At 43.7% G+C, this 22127-nt stretch overlaps 2 protein-coding genes across 2 annotated transcripts in view; one reads left to right on the top strand and one right to left on the bottom strand.

Annotated features, from left to right (window-relative positions):
• Positions 1–1433, top strand: part of NRAP (nebulin related anchoring protein) — a 47038-nt gene extending 45605 nt beyond the window's left edge. Inside the window, exon 42 of the mRNA XM_058028953.1 lies at positions 1015–1433. Coding sequence (XP_057884936.1) covers positions 1015–1116 — 102 coding nt within the window. The 3' untranslated portion in view covers positions 1117–1433. The remainder of the gene's footprint in view (positions 1–1014) is intronic.
• HABP2 (hyaluronan binding protein 2) lies at positions 899–20635 on the bottom strand. The gene is made up of 14 exons (XM_058029696.1): positions 20501–20635; positions 16349–16385; positions 11359–11493; positions 10164–10271; positions 9636–9752; positions 8580–8699; positions 7763–7934; positions 7239–7327; positions 6878–7109; positions 5852–5994; positions 5379–5513; positions 3724–3869; positions 2660–2860; positions 899–1074 (listed from the first exon to the last, which is right to left on the bottom strand). Exons 1-13 carry the CDS (start codon positions 20633–20635, stop codon positions 2684–2686), a joined length of 1746 nt encoding a protein of 581 aa, XP_057885679.1. The 3' UTR covers positions 899–1074; positions 2660–2683.
• Between the last annotated feature and the right edge of the window lie 1492 nt (positions 20636–22127).

Below are 22127 nucleotides of genomic sequence, written 5' to 3'. Positions count from 1 at the left end.
TTAATTTGAAGGAACCGTTGAAGGGAGTTCAGCAGTGTCGTGTCAGGATGTGTTTTCCCCAACTTGTGGATGATGTCAGATCTCCAAGTGTCCTAGTACCACTGAGGAAAGCAGAAGCAGAGGTAGAAGGGACTCCCCATGCGACTCCCATTCTCTTTTCCTAACTTCATCAGGAACCACATGTTGCCATGTAATTCAGTGTTGCCATGTAATCTCCAGTGGCAGCCGTATTGACAGGCTGAGTGTAGGCTCCTGACAGATAATATGTGCTGTGGGAGGCTTTGTGCAAAGAGGCAATGCTCCAGCCTCCCCTGCCTCTGTCCAGCCCAAGGTTAAAGATATTACAAGCAGGAATCTTCCAGGCTTTCCTTCTGTCACAGGGATGACTCCCAGTCTGCAGTGTCCCAGTACAAGAGAGCAGAAATCCATACAGGAATCTCATAGCCCTTACAGTTAGGAACCATTCAGCTACAAGAAAAGAGAAGCACTGCACTTCAAATATTTTGATCATTTAATTATTAACTTTGGTAAGAAATCCAGACCAAGAGAAACAGTACATACCCATGATTTACATTCCCATCTGAAAAGCTACTCAGGAAATAAGTGAAAACTATGGTTGAGTAATGGAGGCAGTGGGAGCCACTGTTACTGAGAGTAGTAGCAGTATCTTCATAAGTCAAAGGTAAGATAATGATGGTCCCAGGGAAATCTGCAGGTGTGCAGTCCATGTGGAACTCAGGTGTTTGCTGGTTTGCTTCTTATTTCAAAACAGAAACCAGGACTTGAGCACATTTTGTCCTTTGGTATGTGAGGTATCTAACTTACAGGAACAGGTCCATTTTTTGCACTTCTCCACAGCAGAAATCCGCTCTCTGCAGAACAGTGATTTAGATTTTCCTCTATTTTTTGCCAGTTGTGTAATTTTTAATCTGAAAATACTGTCATAGAATAATAGTTTAAGCCCTCCCCTATCTACTGGCAGGTTTCACAATTTTTTGGATTGTGATTTTACAGGACCAGTTGGGGACAGAAGGATCTCAGCAAGCTGGAGTCAATCCTGATGCTTCAGAAATTCTGCAAGTCAAGAGAAGGCAAATGCAGCTTTATCAGAAGTAAACAGAAACATGACATAACATAAATAGATTTTCATCTTGTCCTGCAAATCGTGTAGCTTTTTCAGGTTTATGTGAAACACAATAGATGGCATTTAAGAATTTTTTTTAAGAGGTAACCAAAACATTGCAATTTATAACTGATCTTTTTAATTTTGTGTGGATACTTTGTGATTTCTCACTGAATGTATTACAGATTCTGCTATTTATTTAAAGCTGTAAATGAAATTAGTACTAGATGACTGGCAGGCTCAGCTTTGTATCATGGATGGTAGAATATTAAATAATTTATAATGAATAAATCAGGTGACTCTTATTCCATGTTTGTAATTTTTGGAGATTTTTATGTTCCTGGAATATTGACATCGTTGACCTAAGGGAGTAAAAAAGCACAATTCAGGTGGTTTAAGAGATGAACGAGTCAAAGGCCAGTGGGAGAAAAGTTCTCACTGACTTGCCAAAGGCAGGTTTTCTAGCAGGCTCAGGGAATCTGTTCTAGACTATCAGGATGTATTCAGGTCACAGTCAGTTCTTCAGTTTTTTTCCAAATCTTCCCAAGTAAAAAATCAGAATTACTCTTTGCAGTACTAAAAACTCAGAATTACTCTTTGCAGCTATTGACAGATTAGGTAGCTGCTTAGAGAAGGTTGTAAACCCTGGAATTCAAGTGAGAATGACATCACTATTTTAAGAAATTGACTCTTCATAAACAAGTCTGTTCTTTATATCCTCATTTAATACCAATCCCTGTTTTTTCAAATTTCTGTGCAGAATCATTGGGCAAAAGTTACACAATCTGACAGGTACATCTTATGAGAACTCTCAAATTATCCAATGACTTTAGACAGATTTTTTAGTAGCATTTAGTACTACTAGCTCTCACTGGTTAAGGACATAAAAATCATTGTAGATCTGGAGCATAGCATGTCATTATTCTCTAGTCAGGAATAAAGTGGGTGATTCTAGTACTGAAAGTTCGTTTGGTTTATCAATATGAAATGCATCACTAATAAAATTTGTAGTTATTTACTCACAAAATGCTTTTAAAAATAATTATCCTGACTGATCCTCTCTCCTCAGGAAATTCCAATGGCTGCAATTTTGCAAACTCAGCCCCATGGTGATTCTTATGTGTGTGAAAAATGGTACTGGCTTTAAGAGCACACACTGATAGCTTTGAGGTGTCAGGGTCCAATGAGTGGAGAAAAAACACACCTTAGAGAGGAGCATGAGGAGAAGAGGAAATATCTGGCAGCAGCTGAGCTGGGAGAATTTTCACAGCTTGAAAAGCAGGGCCTTTCATTGTTTGGGGAAGAAATGGAGTAGCTTTACTTTCTAATCTGTTCAGCTAAAAAATGTGGGCTTATTTCAAAGCCCACAACAGAAAAACTGTCACTGACATTCTAGCTAACACTCTTAAGGCTATTTTCAGGATGGTGATGTAGGATGCCCCATGTAGGCCATGAGAAAATATCAGCCATATATTTTGTCAAAGATGAGGCATTTAGGAAATGAATAAAACCAGTAAAACTCTCAATCTTACTTACCATTTGTCATTCCAAAGCTCTCTCCTACTGACGTGACCTTGATGAATACTGAATTACAGCGTTAATCCAACTGGCAAATTTTGTCACCTGGGTATAAACTCCTGGCTTGTTTTTTAACCCACATCCCTCTCCCCAGCTCACAAGGCCATATACGTAGTAGGAGCCATTTGCTACACAAGTCAGTGGGCCTCCAGAGTCTCCCTGAGGAAGGAAACCACACATGTTCAAAGCATGAAGCAAAATAGTAACCAAAATCAGAATGCTTCTCTCATCACAAGACTTTGAAGCTGTAATGATGGTTTTTTTCTGACAGATGTACCATCAGATGCTGCTTAGCCCCTAAGTGGACTTGCAGTTCTGTGACCAGGTCAAATGATACCAGACTTTTTGGCTGTAAGTTTTAATTTTTTTCCAGTCTGTGACATAAATCTGACAAGGTCACATGAAATTTCCCAGGCGTGAAAGTATCAGGAATTCAGAGCCTGAACTCAGAAAGATAAAGATGGGATCCCTGGCATTAATGAAAACCCAAGCTGTCTCATTCTCAAAATAGCCTGAGTTGCTTACTTGCATTTTTTTTTTGTTTTGTTTCTGATTTCTATTGCAAAATATGCTTTACAGTGGTAATTTTCACCTTAGGAAATGTTGTCCAAACTGTTTCCTACCTTTCAATGGTATAAGTATGAACTTGTTTCACATTTGTGTTAGCTGTAATAAAGAGAAACATCAATACTGACTCCTTGCAATCTTAGCTCTGATAGTGAAAATCAGATTAGAATTGGCAGTCAAGGTAGAGGCCATAACAAAAGGAAAAACAAAAGGAGCAAGTTTTCATGTTATTATGACAAACTGCCTCAGAAGTATCTTGATTCCACAGATCTGCCTGTAGGTGACACTGGCAATATTAGCTCTAAGGATGTACAGCTCAAAGGGTATTGCAGAAAGGCTGTTGAAATACACTGATGTGAGAACAGGTACATATGCAGCACATTGCCAAAGTTCTGCACAGCCTGACTCTTTACACACAAAAAAAATAGTGTTTAAATACAGAAAAAGCCACACACCTGACAAGAATCAATTCCGGGTTTCCGAAGACGTCCTGCACAAAACATGCTGTCATCCAGTTTGTCTTGATGTAAGTTGGGTTCATTGCATTTCGTCTGTGAAATCAGCCTGACATTGGCATCTAACAGCTGATTGGATGGGTCACCTATGGGATGTGCACCAAAAAAATGGAGTCACTTTCTTCTCATTCCTGTCATATTCAAAATTTGTCTTTTATTCAAAATACAAGCTTGCTGGGCAAAAAAACGGGATGGGGGAAGAGAAGGGGGGATGATGCATGTTCTAGCCTGGGAAGGAAAGAACTATATGGCTGAAATAATGTGCTTCCAATGAGCTGGAGCATGAAGTTTCACTCAGGACAGAGTTGTTGTCTAAATTAAAGTTAAGTCAGGTATTCAGAATTTGGTTCCAATCAGCTCTCTCTGTGTAATCCTGCTTTTCCAAGGTGCTGGTTTTCTGCAGCTCCCAGAGGTCCCCGTGGGACTTTGAGCTGCTCAGTGCTTCTCAGACTGGTTCTATTAGATGCTTTAACATGCAAGCTAATGAAACAGATGAAAACTGAAAATCATACAATATTTAAGGGCAATGATTAATTACAGTGAATCTAAAGACATAACTTGACATCTAAAGGCAATAGCCTTAGTTTCAAAGTACTACATCTGTAGATAATTAAAGGTGGTTTATAAGTTTGGTTCTGCTTGAGTTTCAGGAAATATTCCATTTCTGCAGTGATTTCCTGAAATGCTAATAATAGCTCTGCTCATAGAAGGAGCCATTTAGTTTGAACACGTACAGGGTACTTGATATTCTTTGTTGGGGGGAAAAGCCATAAAATCCCCCTTACCCTTTTAAGAGAGACTTTATTTGGAGCTTTAAAAAAAGTCCATTAAATTCTGTTGGTGCATTCTGATCAAATGAACACACTTGTCTCTTGTGCACTTCAATGGGAGTTATGTGAAGGGAGAGTTCAGTCCCATGGATTGTATTAGGCTGTTTCAGTCACTAAGCACTAGGACACCTACTGCAGCCTCAGTGACAGGTTTTCCTTCTGCTGCTTCACAGCAAAATATTAATCAGAACATGAGAAAATGCATCTTTCAGAAAATTGCCATTATAATTTTTTAAGCATAAAAATTTCTCCCCTTAGGATTTACCATGGGCAAGAAAGGTTTTTGGATAGAGCTGGTTGAACTTGAAAAGCTTGGAAATTTTTTTTTATTTTTCAGTACATCTGAGGGTCCAGATGCTGCTTCCAAAAAGCTTTATCCTACCCAATGGGCTGGAAAACCATGTGAAAATTCCTGTCTTTCTTGGTGCTGTCTTGAAACACACAAGCTATATGATAGCCTCTCTTGATACTTCCTTGCTTCTGTAGCTGGCTTCAGATAAAACCATGACATGGAGAGTTGGATGGCAGGCTAAAAAATTCATCAGGCATCTTATCAGAATTCTAACAGGTTTGGTTGATTTAGCAGTTAGAGATTTCTGCTAATGAGTAATTTGTGTGGCATGGCTTAGCTGAATTTATTTTTTAATTCCCTGTCTTGATTTCATCAGTGTCTAGATCCTTATTTGTGTCTGGAAATTGCTACTGAAAGTAGCAGCCCACCATGCCACTAGAGTACCCACCAAAATCCAGGTAGCCCACAAGTACCTGTCTCTGTGTCACCCCATCCAGCAATGAAGCAGGAAGTCCCAGCAGGAAGGAAGAAGTCTGGGAGACATGCTATTTTCACATACTTTGTTTCCACTGCACAGTAACCATCAACAGGCTGCAGTTTAAGCAGTGCTGGAGAGGAGATAAACAATTACAAAAATATTTGGAGCTAATTTTGATCCCTAACTATTGTGAGCAGTTGTTACCATGCCAAGCTGCATAAACCCAGCATCCCATTTGCCCCCCTATGCTGGACCTGCTCCCATTGTTTGGCTCCTCCTGAGCAGTGACTTCTGCCTGCCCATCACAATTTACATCCCGAGATTCAAGCGGGTCTCAGTCAAAATTTGGCCTGCTTATTTGCAGAGCATAGCATCAATGATAATTTTACATTCACTTTGGTGGGAGAGAGGCACTTCAAACAACAAAGGTTGGAGGTGAGCCATGTGAGTATCAAATAAAGGATTTACCAATATCATTGTATAGGGCGTGACCCGTCTCTCTGTATTTGCCATGTAAAATTACTTCCACTGCATCAAATATTTGCTCATGATCCTCTTTCTTCTTGAGGTTTTGTTTGCCAAGGGCTACTTGGATCTTTCTTTCTAGGTTTCTGCAGAAAAAAAAAAAGTCCTTAATGTATGGATATTTTTTATCAGTGGGGGTGCACTTTTAGTAACAGGAACTCAAGATATTTCTTTCTATTGTGAAGCTTGGCCAGAAGATTTCCTAAAATCATTATAGGAAGGCTTAGATAGGAAAGTAGTGGTATTGAAAAATGCATGTTCTCTTAACTTGTTGCAGTCATGAAATAAAGTGATTTTAACCTGCAATCAGCTGTAATTAAGCTGATTTTCTTTCCCTTTTAGGGCAGAGTAGCAGCATGCACAGTCTATTACTGTGGCAGTGATGACGAGGGGCATGTAGCCATGGCAGTAGAGTTGCTTGCCAATGTCTGAGTATATTTAAAATTATATGTGTTGAAATTATTTCCAGTGTGTAATTTACCTGTTTACTAGGGTGGTGGTTGCCAACTGATTCAATACAAATGTTGGAGGAAATGTAGTATTCTAAGCTAGCTGACACAGAAAAAAATTAAAGCTACACACATATTTTGACTGTTTTGAAGAACTTAATTCTGATGTAATAGGTGATGTTGCTTATGGCATCCCAATATCTCCTGAGGTTTGCATAGAGTTCTTCTTTTACACATTGCAAAATCTTCCTACTTTCCTCCTTTTTTCCTGTCACACAACTTTTTGCAGCTCATTTTATTTAAGTGGTGCCTAAGTTTGTTATTTCAGCAAGCACCATTTTCAAGTATATAAACATTTTTATGCATGTATTATTTTTTTTTCTGTCCACATATATGTTTTCCTTTCAATTTGACTCCCAGCAATTAATTTGATTGCAAATAATTTTGATACCAAACTGCCTTTACTAGCTATCCTGATTTTTATACATTTGTCTACCCTAATGATAAGACATGCACTTACTCAAGGCAGTGTGCAGCAGTAAGAACCCAGCATGATTTAATTAGCACTCCACCACAGAAATGTTTATTCCCATCTGGAGTCTGTATCTGCAGAGATGCCATCCAGGGATGTTTTCCAGGTGTAGCCTTGGATCCACCATAGATCTTCTTGAGTGTCCTACGAACTTCTGGTTGTCCACATGTTTGGAATACTTCAGGGGGGTCTGTAGGGGGTTCTGTTGGGGTCTCTTCAGCTGCAGTGGAAGAGACAGCAGATGTATAATGCAGAGTTAATATCAGACTGGAAGAGTTAAGCAGCAGGGAGTCCCCTACTGCTCTAGACCACCTATGTGCTACCAAATCACTTGATTCTAATTCTTTACCTGCGCAGAGTGAAACATCACAGTATTCCCAATCCACTTCATTATTTTTCCTGATGTAGCACCAGGGTTTTTCATCCTCATCAGGATTCCTGAAGGGAACAGTTGAGAGAATCAGCCAGCAGGAATGGGGAAATCTCCATGAAACTAGTGAAGGAGCTGAGGATTCTAAGGGAGAAGCTTCATGTTCCCATATGGGAGATCAACAAAAGATAATATTTCATAAGATTGACAAAGAAGATGCCTGAGCAAGGCATACAGTACTGCCATATTACTATTGCCATGTCTACTCCCTATATTAGCCATAAGAAAAATGTGGGACTGGTTCAAAACAAAGAGGGCAGCTTCTGGAAGCCTCATATCAGCATGATTAGAGAAGGTATCTCTAACATTCTGGTATTTTATGGGCAGGTAGTGCCTAAAAAGATGCAAGATTTTAACACCATTAGTTTCTCAAATTCATGAGCAGTTTGTCCTCAAGGATCTCTTTGATACAGACCTCTACAGATGCGTCTTCAAAATATTACCTGCAGAAGTTGTGTTCACCAATGCCATGTGTGTCAGCATCCTCCATAAAGGCATTAAAAGGATGGTCCAAGAGATGGTGGGAATTCCAGTGCAGGCAGGTCCTGCCATTTTCTGCTTGGTTCACTCTACCTCTGTAAGTAGAGGGGTCCTCTTCATAACAATCATTTGGTCCTGTAGAAAGAAAATGACTGAAATGAACTTATGAAAATGACTTTTGTGTTGTTCCTTGCTCAAAGTGGTTCCTCTTCCTTCCCTTCCTTGTCGTACATTCATTTTATGGAGGATCAAAAGTACCTACTGGACCAAGTAATTATGTTCCTTATTGTGCACAGGCCAGAAATTGGAATAATGTACCAACATCTGTCCATCTTCTACCTTGACTGACTTTAAATGTCACTCATCAGAAGCAGTCCCCTCAGCCTGGGGAGTCGCAGGCAAACAGGCAGGCATCTTCACTACATCAGATTTTGAATGTTTAAGGAAATCCTGACATTTCTTCTCTTTGTGATGTATAACCTCTGAGGACCTCTGGACCTCACTAACCATGCACCAGTGGGACCTTGCCAAAGCACACTTAGAAAACACCAAGATGGGAACTCTTTCAAGCCCCTTTGCCAGCAGTAGCAGCAGAAGTTAGCCTCTTCCCCTAACCCTCTCTCCAAGGTCCCCGGTGCCCCGGTGTAGTCAGGCTCTTGGAGCAGTGACAGGAGGTCACCACAGGATGCTACAGCAATAGCATCAGCTGGTCTGGCTGCAGGGGGAAGCAGGCCCTGCTCCCTGGAGGTTCACTCCTCCCCCTGGGGGGCTGTGACATACCGATCTCGCAGAATCTCCCTCTGAAAGGTTCAGGGCACTTGCAGGTGAATTTTGATCTGTATCTGTTCCGTATGCAGGTGCCTCCATTTTTGCAAGGGTTTGGTCTGCACTGTTTGGATGCTGCCAATGTGGAAAACACAGAACAGCCTTGTCAATGTGCTGAACACTACACAGACACTCGCATGCCCAGTGGAAGCTGGGGAGAGCTCCCACTCAGCCTGTTGGCTTTAAGTTCTCATGAAATCTTGTAAAACACATATCTCTGGGGGTTTTACCAATGACTGAACCACCACCCTGCAAAACAAGCATAGCTCATTGTTGTGGTGTGCTGTAATGTCCCATTTCGGCCTTCCAGGTCACTTTCCCAGGTGTGCCAATACCTCTCTCTCCCTTCCCCCTTGCCCCCATGCTGAGTGAGTCCTGTCACTCAGACTTAGCATTCCAGCACGGCGTCGTGTGGTTGGTCAAGTTCAAAGGATGCCACTCAGGCCCAGGGGTCATTGGCCTGTCTGGGTGTCATCTTCCCCTGAGACCCTGCCCCTCTCACCTGGTTGGTGGCTCACCTGTACCTCCCCTCCCCCTGTCCCTGAGCTTAAAAAGGTGATCAGACCATGAGGTCTGGATTCTGTTGGAGCAGTTGCTCACGTTCAGACCTCTGTAACCATGGAATAAACCTCTGGACATTAAACCCTCCAGCAGAATCCTCTCCTTTTTCTCTTCACCATCACCTGAAGCCATTCCTCCTGAGGTAAACGGGGTTCCTTACAAGCCTGGACTTGTTCAGTGCCCAGCTGCAACCACCAGCAAGCCAAGGTATCTCTGGGGTGACACACCGCAGTTGCTGCCTTTGGCCCGGCAGCAAGGGTCAGACTGGCCCAGGCACAATCTAACTGGTAATATTGGGAGCAGTTTTTTCCAATAGCTCATCACTGGCCAGTGATGGATGGGAGCAGCAGCATTTCTAGGGCAGGACCACCCTCTGCAGTGAGTGATTTCCCAGTGCAGACTGGCCATGGTGCTGTCCCCACCACAATTTGTGCCCAGATGAGCGCTCACCACGCTGGCAGGAGGGTCTCTTGTAGGGAGGCTTGCAGCTGCACTTAAAATAGGGTGGGGTTAATGTAATCAGGCAGTCACCAAAGTGGCAGTTCTTCTCCAGACACATGTCCTCCACTGTGGAAAACACACATAAAGTACATCATCAGCATTTGTGTGTGCACAGGAGCTGTGCCCTTGCAGGGATCACAGGAAGGTGCCTTCCCTTGATGCTCTAAGGAAGCTTTCATTTGGCAGATGTGGACTCTGGGTCTCACTTCTTGTTCGCAGCATCTATGGCAAAAAACCAATGAGCAGCTCCCCACTGCCCATCTTGCAGGGCATAGAGGAGCACTCTCTGCACTCCTGAAGTTTATTTCACTGGATGCTCTTTAGACAGACTTTGGCCTGGATGAGGTCCTAAGAGCTATGGACATGAGTGCTCCGGGCTGTTCGAGCACTCAGCTCAGCAAACAGCGGGTTTATAAAGTTGCAACAATAGCATCACCTGCCAAAATGAGGAGTGTAGGTTAGCAAAAGAGCCATTACCTTTTTCACATGTAGTCCCACCATATGGCTTGGGGCAGTGACAGCTGAAGTCACTTCCCTTGGCTTCACACGTACCACCATTCTTGCAGGGGATGGAGTAGCATGAGTCTGTAGAGGTAAGGATGGAGATCTTTCAGCATCTCAACCTTCATCACCTGCTCTTTCTTCTTGCATTTTGTGGTTGCCAGAGTCTGTCTTCCTGGGCACAGCATCCTCTGTAACAAGTGCTGTGCTTGTGCATCAACTCAGCACCCACAGGAGTGGTATGAGTTGCTGCAGAGTTTATTCCAAGCTGCAGTGGCTCATAGCTTTGGGTCTGGACATCCTCTACCCCCCTATTACAGAGTTGTAATGGAGCAAGTTCCTTCCTTTGATCAGAGATAGATTTGTCTCTGTGGCATTGTCTCTGGACTGAGTCTGCCTTTATGGACTGAGTCTGGAGTGATGTGGATTTGGCAATGTCCTGTTTAGAACATAGCATTAAATCTCCTCTGGAAAAGCCATCCACTACCATTAGACTCTATCAAACCTCTGGGTGGCTCTTGCCTAAAGGGAGCTGGCACATGCTAAAGTCGCTCATGTGCTGCTCCTTACGTTGTGCATAACATCTCTACTGCAGTTCAGGCTGCCAGGAGCAATTGGTACTGGAGAAAGCCCAAAGTCAGCTCTGCTGCTTTGTACCAGGGGATAACTGGGAGAGTGTTACAGGCAACTTCCCTGCCTCCCCTTTTGAGTCCCTTGAGCAATCTCTAGCATCCTTTCCTGTTCTCCTGAAGTTTAGCAAAACAAAAAATGAAAATGAAGTAAAACATCTGCAACTGATAAAAGAAGAAAAAAAAAAAAAAGATAAAACCTGCTCTACATTTGGTTCCTAGCATAAATACAGAACATATATCCCATGAAAACAGCAATTACATCTTACTGTGTCTATAGACAAATAAGTCTGTGCTTTTTTGTAGTAGCAATCAGAAATGTTCTGCATGATCAGAATCCACCCTGTGAAACCTGGAGATAAAACACAGGATCCTTACAAGGGAAATACAAAGAAGAACATTGCAAACAATTCTCCTAACTCATCCCTTTGATGCAGGCATTTCGAGAGCAGGCTGGCAGCCAGGCCTGCCACACTCATGCTTCAAGCACAGGGTTGAGATTTTACCCCTTCCTTGCCTTCCTACCCACCCCTGACAGGTACCTCTCCTGTAAGCGAAGTCGCCTACAGATTTCTCCATCCAGCTAAATTCCTCCGAGAGCTCCTGCTGGAGGTTGGTGTCCTGATTTGCTTCTGTATAGTAGTAGTTCTCGTAGTTCTCATAGTCCTCAGTCTCATCTGCAGGGAGGGGTGAGAAGAGAGTGAAAGAATAGAGGATTAAAACTGGAACAGGAATTAAATTTGGAAGCAGACAAGTTGTGAAAGAAGTTATCCCTGAGATGGACAGTACTTTTCCCTTTCAGCTGATTTGGGATGTCAGTGGGTTTAGTAACCATCTTGAGGACCAAAGATGCTGTTCAGCTCTTCCTCGGCATAGACAGAGCTCACCTGAGCACAGCTGGCCCCAGTGCTGCCCTCGAGGATGCTCCTGAGGGGCACTGGGGCTCTGGCTGCCCGGCTGGCTCCAGTGGTGACAGCCAGGATGCCCCAGAGGGAATGCAGGCCAGGTCTCCAGGCAAAGGCGTAAGGAGTGTGGTACCACAGCCAGGACTGACAATAAGGCTGGCACCAGCACAAAAAGAGATTTAGGGTCCTATAAGAAGAAGGGATTTTCTTTGTCCAGCTGCTTTGCTGACTATCACTGCTGCTGCAGAGAATGAGGCAGGGCCTTCCCCAGCATGGAGGCCCCACTGTGTAGGGGGACACAGAGTCCCATCCCGAGAGCAATTGGGGGGACAGAGTCATCCACCTGCACGAGTTTGTGACTTCTCACCCACAAAGCAGCCTTTGACAGTGAGGGCCTGGCACTGCAGCCATGTGCTGGCTGAGGAGCCCATCCCTGCCTCGGCAGCCATGGCCTACAGGGGCCGGAGCCCTCATGGACCCTGCAGGGAGCGTGGTTCTGCCAACCACACAGGGGGTGTTTGATTAAAGTGGACTGGCGGCTCCTGCCACAGGTACAGCTCTTGCCAGTGGAAGCCACTCCAGTGTTTCAAAGACAAGCTATGGTAATGAGCAAAGCTAAGCTACGTACAGAGACATTTTAAAAAGCTCTCCCCTAGGGCTGGACCGATGGCCCCATGGATAATGCTCTGCCTTGAACTGATTATCGACTGCATTATCTTAGTTTTCTCTCCTCATTCATTCACTTGCAGCCTTTATCTTTATTCTTTCTTTGCTTCTGAAAAAAAGAAAGAAATTCCACGTTTGTACAATGGGTGTTTTATATTTCATATTAAAATAGAACCGTCTTTTTTTCTTCTCTTTTTTTTTTCCTACATGCCAACTCTCGTTTCTCACAAAAAAAAAAAATAGAGGAAAGTTTCACCTCATTTATTGCTATGTCAAGTCAAGACTCCTTTTCCTCAGCTCATTATTTCCACAGGAGCCGAGTCTCGACTATGTGCAAGTGTTGCAGAAGTGTACGCCTTGCTGAGGAACAGAAGGATCTTGCTGAAAGATAAGGACATTGTCTACACTGAAAAAAATTAAAATTAATGTGATGTAGTTAAGGAAGAAAAACAAAAAGGAAGTTTTGCCTGAAATGCAGCCTCCAAGTTCACTTTGTTGGAGAGGAGATTTTGCAAACGACTTGAGGTTGAGGGAACTGTCTGAAGTAGTCTGATTTTGTATCCCCTGTTTATTTTCAGAATCTTAGAGGGGCATTCTGGCTTTTATTCCACAGATGCTGTCTGAAGGATGGGGTATCCTTTTTTGTGGAAAAATATACCTGCTTAAAGTTATGAAGGATGAACAGGGGAGCAATGGCTGCGAGAGGCGCAGTGCAAACATGCTACCATGCTTTACAGAGGACTCTCCTGAGTCAACAGAGGAAAAATTAGTGCCCTGAATGAGGACAAATAGCTAAGCCATTGCAGAATAATCTACCCTGGTTTTTAAGCCAACTGCTCTGTGTGTGTTGTTAAGAAATGACACTACTGTCATTTGACTTTCGTTTGGCATGATTTCTCAGCAACAGATTAATCATGTATTAAGAATACTTATGTAATTACTTGACAGGTTATGAATGATTTTTAAGTTCAGCTGTTCTGTAAACAAGATGGCCAGGATGTAATTCACAAGGTTTGGGGGCACAATCCCCCATGTGCCCTGATGGGGCAGTTTTGGGAGAGGCTATAGCACACCTGCTGAGTTTGGCACCCAGATGCCCTTGAGGAGGGCAGCTTCAGGTAGCCAGGGCTGAGGTAAAGCAGGCAACCCTGGGCAATCCCCTCAAGGGCTGGCATTACCATTACAAGAAATTTAATGGCCAAGGAATGGAGTTCAGGGTGCATGTGGAAAGGGCTCAGAAGACATGAGCAAAGCCTTTTGGGTACCCTGTCCCCCATGTGGATATGGGAGTCAGGAAGCTGAGGCTACTACCTAGGAGACCAGCCAAGGCAATGTAAGAGTGCAGCAGATCTGAGAAATGACCAGTGTCCCTGCTTTCCCCATTGCTATCCCTCTTCATGAAACTGAGACACAGACATAGCTCCTACAGGTCACATGAGTGATATTTCCCATCTCCCAGCTGCTCCAGCTGCATGGAGCAATGAAAAACAAAGACCAGAAAACCCTCACTGGGGCATATGATATCAAACTAAGAGATGTCTTCTTATTTATCACTGTTTTGACACTAAATAACTATTTGGCTTCCACATCTCTTATTTAAGAAGTGCTCCCATTCCAAATTTTTAAATTATTCATAACAAGCCATAGGTTTAGTAAAGTAAAAACAACACTTTTTTTATCTGAGCACATAATTAAAGCACAAAGTCTGATACACTGGTTGATTTAAACATATTACTAAATCAGAGTGTTTGTTCTTTGTAAGTGCTGGAAAACCTTAACATGCTTAAAAAAGCAGTGATCTGACATTTGTCACTGAAATGTGACTATTACATGAAATTAAATTAGACATCCTGCATGCAAATTTTCAAAGAATAACTTTCCTCTGTGTAGTACAAAAAATCCCCCCGTAATTGATAGACAGAGATTGACTTTTAAAGCTTCAAATCAGCTTTGAGGTCTGGGTGATCTTTTAAACTGTGCAAGCTTTCATCTGCAGTTTTTCACATTGCCAAGAGCTGTCAATCAAGCGATGGATTTCTGATCAATATCCCCTTGTTCATTAGCTGACACGGGCTCTCTGTTACGGGGAGAACAGATACCCCAACGCCGACAGTCACACTGGTTTCAAAACCTTCCCTGGATCAAGTGATGACTAATGTTCCAAGTGGGAAAGTGATGCATTAGGATGCCATCGGGTGACCTGAATTGCGAGGTAACTTTGTTGGACTGCAGTTGTCAAGATGAGTGATGTGCAGAGTTAAAGCCTATTACCAACACACATCAAGAGTGCCAGAAAGTACCCAGCATTTATTCAAGCTCTCTGAACCTCTGGAGACTGACTGAAATCTGGCCTAATTTAAGCAGGATGAGTTTTCCTACCACCCCCCTAAATACTTTTTGTCCCCAGCTCTGAGATTATTGCAGTGTTATTTTTATGAGGCTGAAATCCTGACTGTATTTTAAATAATGAGATATTCCCCATTTACTTCTGCAGAGATGAGACCTCACAGTATTTCCTCCCTTCCAAGCAAGCTGTGGCTGGGAGTAGCTGCAGCTTCAGAAAGAAGGGAGACCAGCTAACAACAAAGCCAGAAAGCCTTTCAAATAGTTTTGTGGCTGTTACTTAAAAGCAGTTTTGCAGCACTTTTTTCCTCAGAGGGATGGATGCAGGTGAAGGGGAATCGTGATGGCTGAAGGAGTGGAAACTTTAAGGGGGATGGGGAGAAGAAGATTGTGGGAACAGTGGGGGGACAGATGTAAGGACCATACACCATAAGGCAGGGAATGAGTTAAGAAATTGTTAAAGCTACCATCAAAAGGCAGATCAACCAGTTTGCACAAGGCTGTGTAACCCTGAATCAAGTGCATGACTGTGATCAAATATTTGCAGAGCCCAAATACTGAGCTCAGACATAAAAATGATTTGGAAATTTGTTTTCTACACACAAAACAGCAACATTGATTTGAGCACTGCTGTATGAGAGATAAGATTTCTGGTTTAACCTGAAAGCCCAAATACCACTGAAATGAACAGGAATGCAGATGAATAATGGTATACTAACATTCACCATATTTTTTTGCAGGAAAATCAGCAAAATTATTGTGATATTTAATTAGATATGCATTATAAACTCAGCCATTGAAATCAAGAGAAGAAAGAGCAGGGCTTACCTGCAAAAATACGGAACTTTTTAATAAAACCATAATCTTCTACATGGCCCACATAGACTGTGAAAGGATATACAAATCCTCAAACATCCTACACATCCTCACACAATATTCATCCCAGCTTTTCCCTTATCAACATCTTAATGCGACACAGCCTTTAACGATTTTTACTTGCATGGTCTTGTTTGTGAATCTTCTAGCACTTGGGGCAAAGCCTTGCAGAGATAAGTTCCACAGTTAGCTGCATGCTGCAGGGGAAAGTCAGCCTTCATTTATTTGAGCTCCAGTTTTGATCCCCAACTATGGTCTTTGTTCATCCTTCTGTGAGATTTGCAGCCCAGCACCATGACCTCTCCTCCAGACCATGGGCCACTGTCACCTACTGGTCCCCAAAGCACAGGAAGGCAGAGAGTGGCAGAAAAGTCATGGTTTGGGACAGAATTGAGAATTGCAGGTGTGGTCCAGGAGAACCCTGGGATCAGCTGTATGTTGGTACTGCTGCTGTACCTCTGTTTTTGTTTGCAGTGTGTCAGACACACTCCTGGCTGGGACATGATGCACTGCTGTCTCCTGCAGCACACATGGAGGTCTGAAAGCACTCACCATATTACTTGTCCAAAGTCAAACAGACTTTCTGCTTGATCACAGACCATATTTTAAGCACAACAAGGCTCTTCATGAAGTTAAAATAATTCAGCACTGGGCACTAGGAAAGGGTCTTGATGAACCAGGTTGCCAGCCTCTCAGTTTTGTGGCAGGCAGAAGTTGAAATGATGAAACTGAAACCACTTACCTTCCATCGTGTTGGCCCAGAGGGAAGAATGGGTAGCCTGCATGAGATAATAAAGGTCAGAGAGTCATTTTCTGGTTAAAACAGAAACCAGCACGGAGCTTTGCTTACAGTACAAAGTTCTGTTTGCCCCTAATGTTGCACATCCAGATAAGGCTGTTCCCCCCCCACACTTTGGAGCCAACTGACCTAGATTTTTGGAGCTCTTTCAAAAGGGTAACAAAATGTCAACAACCCACCAGAGAGGTCTGGCTTTTCCAAGAATACCACCTAAGCTGCTGGGCTGGTCTGATTTGGGGCAAACATGACCTGAATGGGTTAAATTTTCTCTTTGCTTATGAGGTGGTGGCACACTGATTATTTGTCCAACTTCTCTGAGATGCTGACAGAGGCCACACTCCAGCTGGCTGCCCAAGCTGGAGGCTGGGAGGTGCCTGGGCATGGCAGAGTGGATGCTGGGCAGTGCAGCACGGCCCAGGACCTTACACCTGGTGCACCCAGTGGGACCTGGACCCCTGAGCTGGAAGGCTGTTAACAATCTTTGGATGTAGGAGAATATTTCTGGCACTCTGTGTCCCACCTCCAACGTGGGGCTCCAGCCTTTCCTGTTTGGCTCATGATCAAGGGCAAGCAACAAAAGGGAACAGAAGAAGAAGGAAAACAGCTCTTAGCCTTTGAAGAGTGTGAGTGAGGTTCGTCTGAAAGGAAAGGCACTGACTTTACACCAGGACGCATCCCCAGCGTGACAATTTCCGTTTGCTTTTCCTCTTGCTCTAAATCCCAGCTGAGGACAGGATTACCTGCCTGCAGTGAGGATACACATCCTAACAGTGGGTGTGAAGGAGATTTGAAGTGCTATTCTTCATCCCTCACATAATTTTAGGGAGTAAAATGCATTTCCAAACAATTTAACACACATAGCAAAGACAGCATACACATGCAATTATTATGTGCAGCTCTATATTGCTACAGATACAATTAGTTGTAAATATATGCCCTGTTTACTTGCACATTATACATTGAAGAAAGACATTCTCAGATAATGCTGGTTAAGACTAAGAACAAATGAATCAGAAGCAATGAATAAGAAATAGGACAAAATAAAAAAGCTCAGAATTCACATTTGTGAATGTTTTCTGGAATATATAAATGAACTTTTGCTTCAGGCACCTTTGCATCCCTCTTGTGTTTGAGCCAGGGAGAACAGAAACTCCACTGACTTTAATGAGAGTAATGTCCCCACTGACTTTAACGAGAGTAATGTCCCCTGAGCCGCTCAGCAGAGCCCCTTCCCAGGTGCATTTGAGTGAGCCACACACATACAGAACTAAATCCTTTGCAGCTGGAAGGACACACATCCTCACACAATTGCCCCTCCTGAATGAGTGTGGAGATGATGGTAAATGAGAAGGCTGTAAAAGCTCTGTCCTTGGTGTATATGTTTCTTGAGTGCAGGTACAGCATTCGTCAGATCCTTTGCCAGACCCCAATGGAGACCACATAAAGCAAAGGTCTAATTGCTCCATTTACAATTAGTGATAGCATTCATCCATAAACACAGACCAAAACAAACTCTGCAAGTGTACTCTTCTCTTTTGGAGGATCTGATGAAACAAAGAATGAGGAAGAAGCACTGGGAGCAGGATGATGCAAGAAACATTTCATCTCACTCTCCAGCTCTCTGTGCTGCCCTGCTGTCATGTTTGCCTTATGGGGTTGGAAAGGGTTTGGCTCTGAAAGGTTTGACTGAGTGAGCTTGTCCCTGCACTGGGGGCAGCCCTTGGCACTCCAGGGAATGCTGGAGGGTTTCAGCCCAGGCAGAGTGAGGAGCACCAGGCTGTTCTGTGCCTCAGTTTCCCCAGCTATAGGGTGGAGATCACTTTCACAATGCTCATACCCCGAGGAAATAGGAAAGATGAGAGATGATGCAGCATTGTGCTACACTACTTTCTTTCCTAGGCTATTCATCTGCTGCTCTGTCCAAACATGGGTAGAGCTGACCACAGAAAGGTAGGTACCCTAAACTCCCTCTTGTCCCTCTTGCAATAAAGTGGTGCCCTCATCAATGTGCAGGTTTACAGTATCACACTTCAGAGCAGGCAATGGCTTGGTGGCTGGTGACTGAGTCTCAGAGTTTGATTCCTGCTTTTGGATGAAAGCACTCTGTTGCCACAATATAAATATTACTGGGAACAAAGGCTTCTGGAGCACTCAGCATAGAGTCCAGGAGTTAAACACAATCTTTACTGAAGGCTCCTGCATCTCCTTTTGTGCTGCAGCTCTCCCTCCTCGTGTGCCTGTCACAAACTGCAGCAGCAGAGCCACAGGGGACAAAACCTCTGGCAGAGCTGACTTCTCAGCACGGAGAGTTCTCTCCTCTGTCCTGGGGTCCCCCGGACCACTCACCAGCCCACACTGGTTTTGAAGCAATTTCACCCCTGCTAGCCAGGAGAGGGCCAAATTTTCACTTTTTGACTCATGGCCTGAAGCTTGCCATGGTGGTGAGCAGCAGAGGAGGAGGAAGAGCTCACTCCTTCCCTCCTGTGTGCTGGAGCTCTCCCCTTCATCCCCTCCAGGAGAGGATGTGGGATGCAGGATGGGGGATGCAGGATGGGGATGCAGGATGGGGATGCAGGATGGGGATGCAGGATGTTAGAGATGGATACAGAAGAAGAAGGGGTGCAGAGGGTGGGGGTTCAGGAGAGGGCTGCAGGAGGGGCAGAGCAGGCAGGGCCTCCTGCCTGCAGTGCCGTATTGCTTGTGGCCAGCAGAGGAGGATCTTGTCCTTCCGACGAGGTGCAACACCGAGCCCAAGGAGGAGCAGGATTTGAACAAAAGGAAGGGGGGCGGGGGGAGAAGAAACTGGACCGTGGGCTGGTTTCACCAAACGGTCTCCTTGCTGCAGCTCAACACCGATACTTTGTGTGCTCTCTCAAGAGGGAATAAAATCACTGGATTCTGTTCATAGCAGTTCTGCAGTGATGAGGGACAGAGCTGGAAGAATTTGCAGAGAGCAATTTTAAATTTTACTACTTCAGGCTCATAAAAAAGAAACCCTACCAAAAAAAGAAAGAAAGAAAGAAAGAAAGAAAGAAAGAAAGAAAGAAAGAAAGAAAGAAAGAAAGAAAGAAAGATAACAACAACCCCCAAACAGTAAAAAGAAAAAAAAAAAAAAAAAAGAAAAGACATTTTACATAGGTACAGTGCACTGCTGACTATGGAGCCAACTACATTTATAGGTCTCCAAGACAAAAATTGTGAAAATCAAAATATCCTAATTTCACCTGGCCTTTGTTGTATTTTGTCACTGTAAAGATTAGCACTTCACTAAAAGTTCATTTCTTCAAAAAGAAACTTCAAAATTTTGCTAAATAGATTTTGTACTAATTACATTGCACATACATGATATATGCAATGTTTCCATTTCAACTCCTAAAGAAAGAGAGGCCAATGATATGTAATAGATTCAAACAGGAATGACAGAACCATGAGCTTTCTTTATCTCAGGATGGAATCCTATGGCTCTTTCTCAGACAAAAATGTCCAGTTAATCTCTAGCAGTTCTTTCTGAACAAACCCAGGAAGATTTGGCCCCAAATTCAAGGGAAGTTATTTATGGCTGCCAGGGCCATTCTGCAATTGAACTGTTTATTGTGTCTTGCTATTGCTACCTCTTATCGCAGTAAAAATGAATCACTAAAACACAAAAGCAGGTGGAGAAGGAGAGCAAAAAGGTGACAACTCAGGGTTATGATGTGAATTTATATGTGTGCAAAATAGACTTCCAGAGAAAACAGTGAAATCACTCAAGCTTGCATGACAGAGTAGCAAGAGAGACAAAAACTATCACTATACATACACAGACTCTGCAACAAAGCACTACAGGAATTCCAGTATGAAACTGCATTGGTAGGAATTGACTTTTTCACTCAATTGCATAAAGTCCTGCAAATTCTTCTGCAACTTGTCATGAACTGGCCTCTGTGGCAGAAAAACAAAGATTATGCTTTCATTTGTTCATCTGTGCAGTCACAGCTTTGCAGCCATGAAGGAGGTGGGATGGGGTTGAACTGGAGAATGAAGATGGATATTTGATCAACTTCCATCCACAAGTGACACAAGCCATGAAGGAGCCACGAGGGCAGACACAGCTACTGCCTTCTCGTAGTGAACCCCTTGATCCTGCTGACAGCTCTCAGTAGGAACCTTTGTCTGGGCTGCTTGCCAAAGGAGGAGGGAATCGACAGTTCTGATGCTCTTACAATCGGCCAGATTTTTGCCTGCAACCATCTTGGGTAGTGACAGTCTTTGAACTTCAAGGGAAAGTGGCTTTTCCAGCAATGACATTGTATTTCTCAGCCAAGGCCATGGCTGCAGGATAATGAAAGCAGGGCATATTATCATCTGGAGCACACATGCAACACATGTTGTGTTTTTAGCCTGGGAAACCATTTTCTGAAAGGATTCCACCAAAGACTCTGAGTTCTTCACTTCTAACAAGACATCTCCTGCCTTCACACTGAACTGCAATTTGTGCATCAGGCTAAATGGTGTGTTCCTTATCAACCAGTCCCAGAGTACCCAGAGAAGTTCACACTTAAATCTTTATTTTGCTGATTATTTAGTGGTGAACTTTTCCCATGGTAGCTACTCATACAAAACCCACAGGGATCCAAAAAAAAAGGAAGACCCTTCAGAGGCACCGCTGAAACCAGCTTGGTCCTCTGCTCAGGAGTTACCTGCTCCCGTTTTCCAAGAGATCAAAGTTTCCAAATTAATCTTTGCTCTGTGAGTGGTGGCCTGGTAGCAGCTGGATGTTTTCAAAGCTCACCGGTGATTGAAGTGCACTCGTGCTCCCAGGTGAAAAATGGGGTCAGCCTAGGATGCCACAGCACAGGGAAGCTACAAAATGTGTTTCAGGGGGCTGCAGGAGCCAGCTAGTCACACCAACAGAGTGCCTGTGCTATCAAACACTCCTGCAGCCAGTCCTGGGAATGCAGGTTATACTGCTAGACTTAAAGCTTATGCAAAGTCATTAAGTCCCTTTAGTTACACGGGATATCAACCTGCACGCTGCAGGGCATAAGCTGATTGCCTTGGGGGGTCAGCGAGGAACGCTTCCCTCTCTGAGAGCACCGTGCAAAATTAGCTGGGGGCGCTCCCAGGGCTTTGTTGCTTTCCTGCTGCATCAGGCAAATTTAGGAGAGCACTGCAGAAGGGCATTACACCTCATGGGCCACAAATCCAGGAGGGCTTGGCAGCATTCGCTTCTCTTCACAGTGATCAGCACAGCAGATAGTGAAGCCCTGTGTGCGTGGTGCAGCCCTGCAGCGAGGGTAAGGGAAGCAGCGGAGGGGGTTTACAACAGGAACGGATCCCTTGGGGGTCAGAAAAAGATGTTAGACAGACTTGACTTCGGAACACCCCAAAATGTTGGTCTCCAAGCACCTGAAGCAAGGAAAGACCTGCACTGCTGGCAACAGTGCCAAGAGCTCTCCATAGGCCCTTATGATAAGGGTTTCTTTTTTACAATTGTTTGATCTTAATGTGATACTTTTATCCTTCCCTTTCCACTACTAAGTGCACTTGGTTATTGGATTGGACAAGGCTTGTGATTTCAAAACACTTTCCATCACAACTAAGTGGACATCAATTTTTTGAAGTCCCAAAATATTCAGTGAAGAGCCACCTCTGCTGCTCTGACCCTTGCAAGGCTTCCTCCCTGCTGCCAGGGATGGTGAGTTTGCAGGGATATCTGATACAAGGAAAAGGCCTGATCTGA

This window comes from Melospiza georgiana, chromosome 8, assembly GCF_028018845.1.
Source record: "Melospiza georgiana isolate bMelGeo1 chromosome 8, bMelGeo1.pri, whole genome shotgun sequence".
NCBI classification, from domain to species: Eukaryota; Metazoa; Chordata; class Aves; order Passeriformes; family Passerellidae; genus Melospiza; species Melospiza georgiana.
This window is presented reverse-complemented; position numbering and strand designations above follow the sequence as displayed.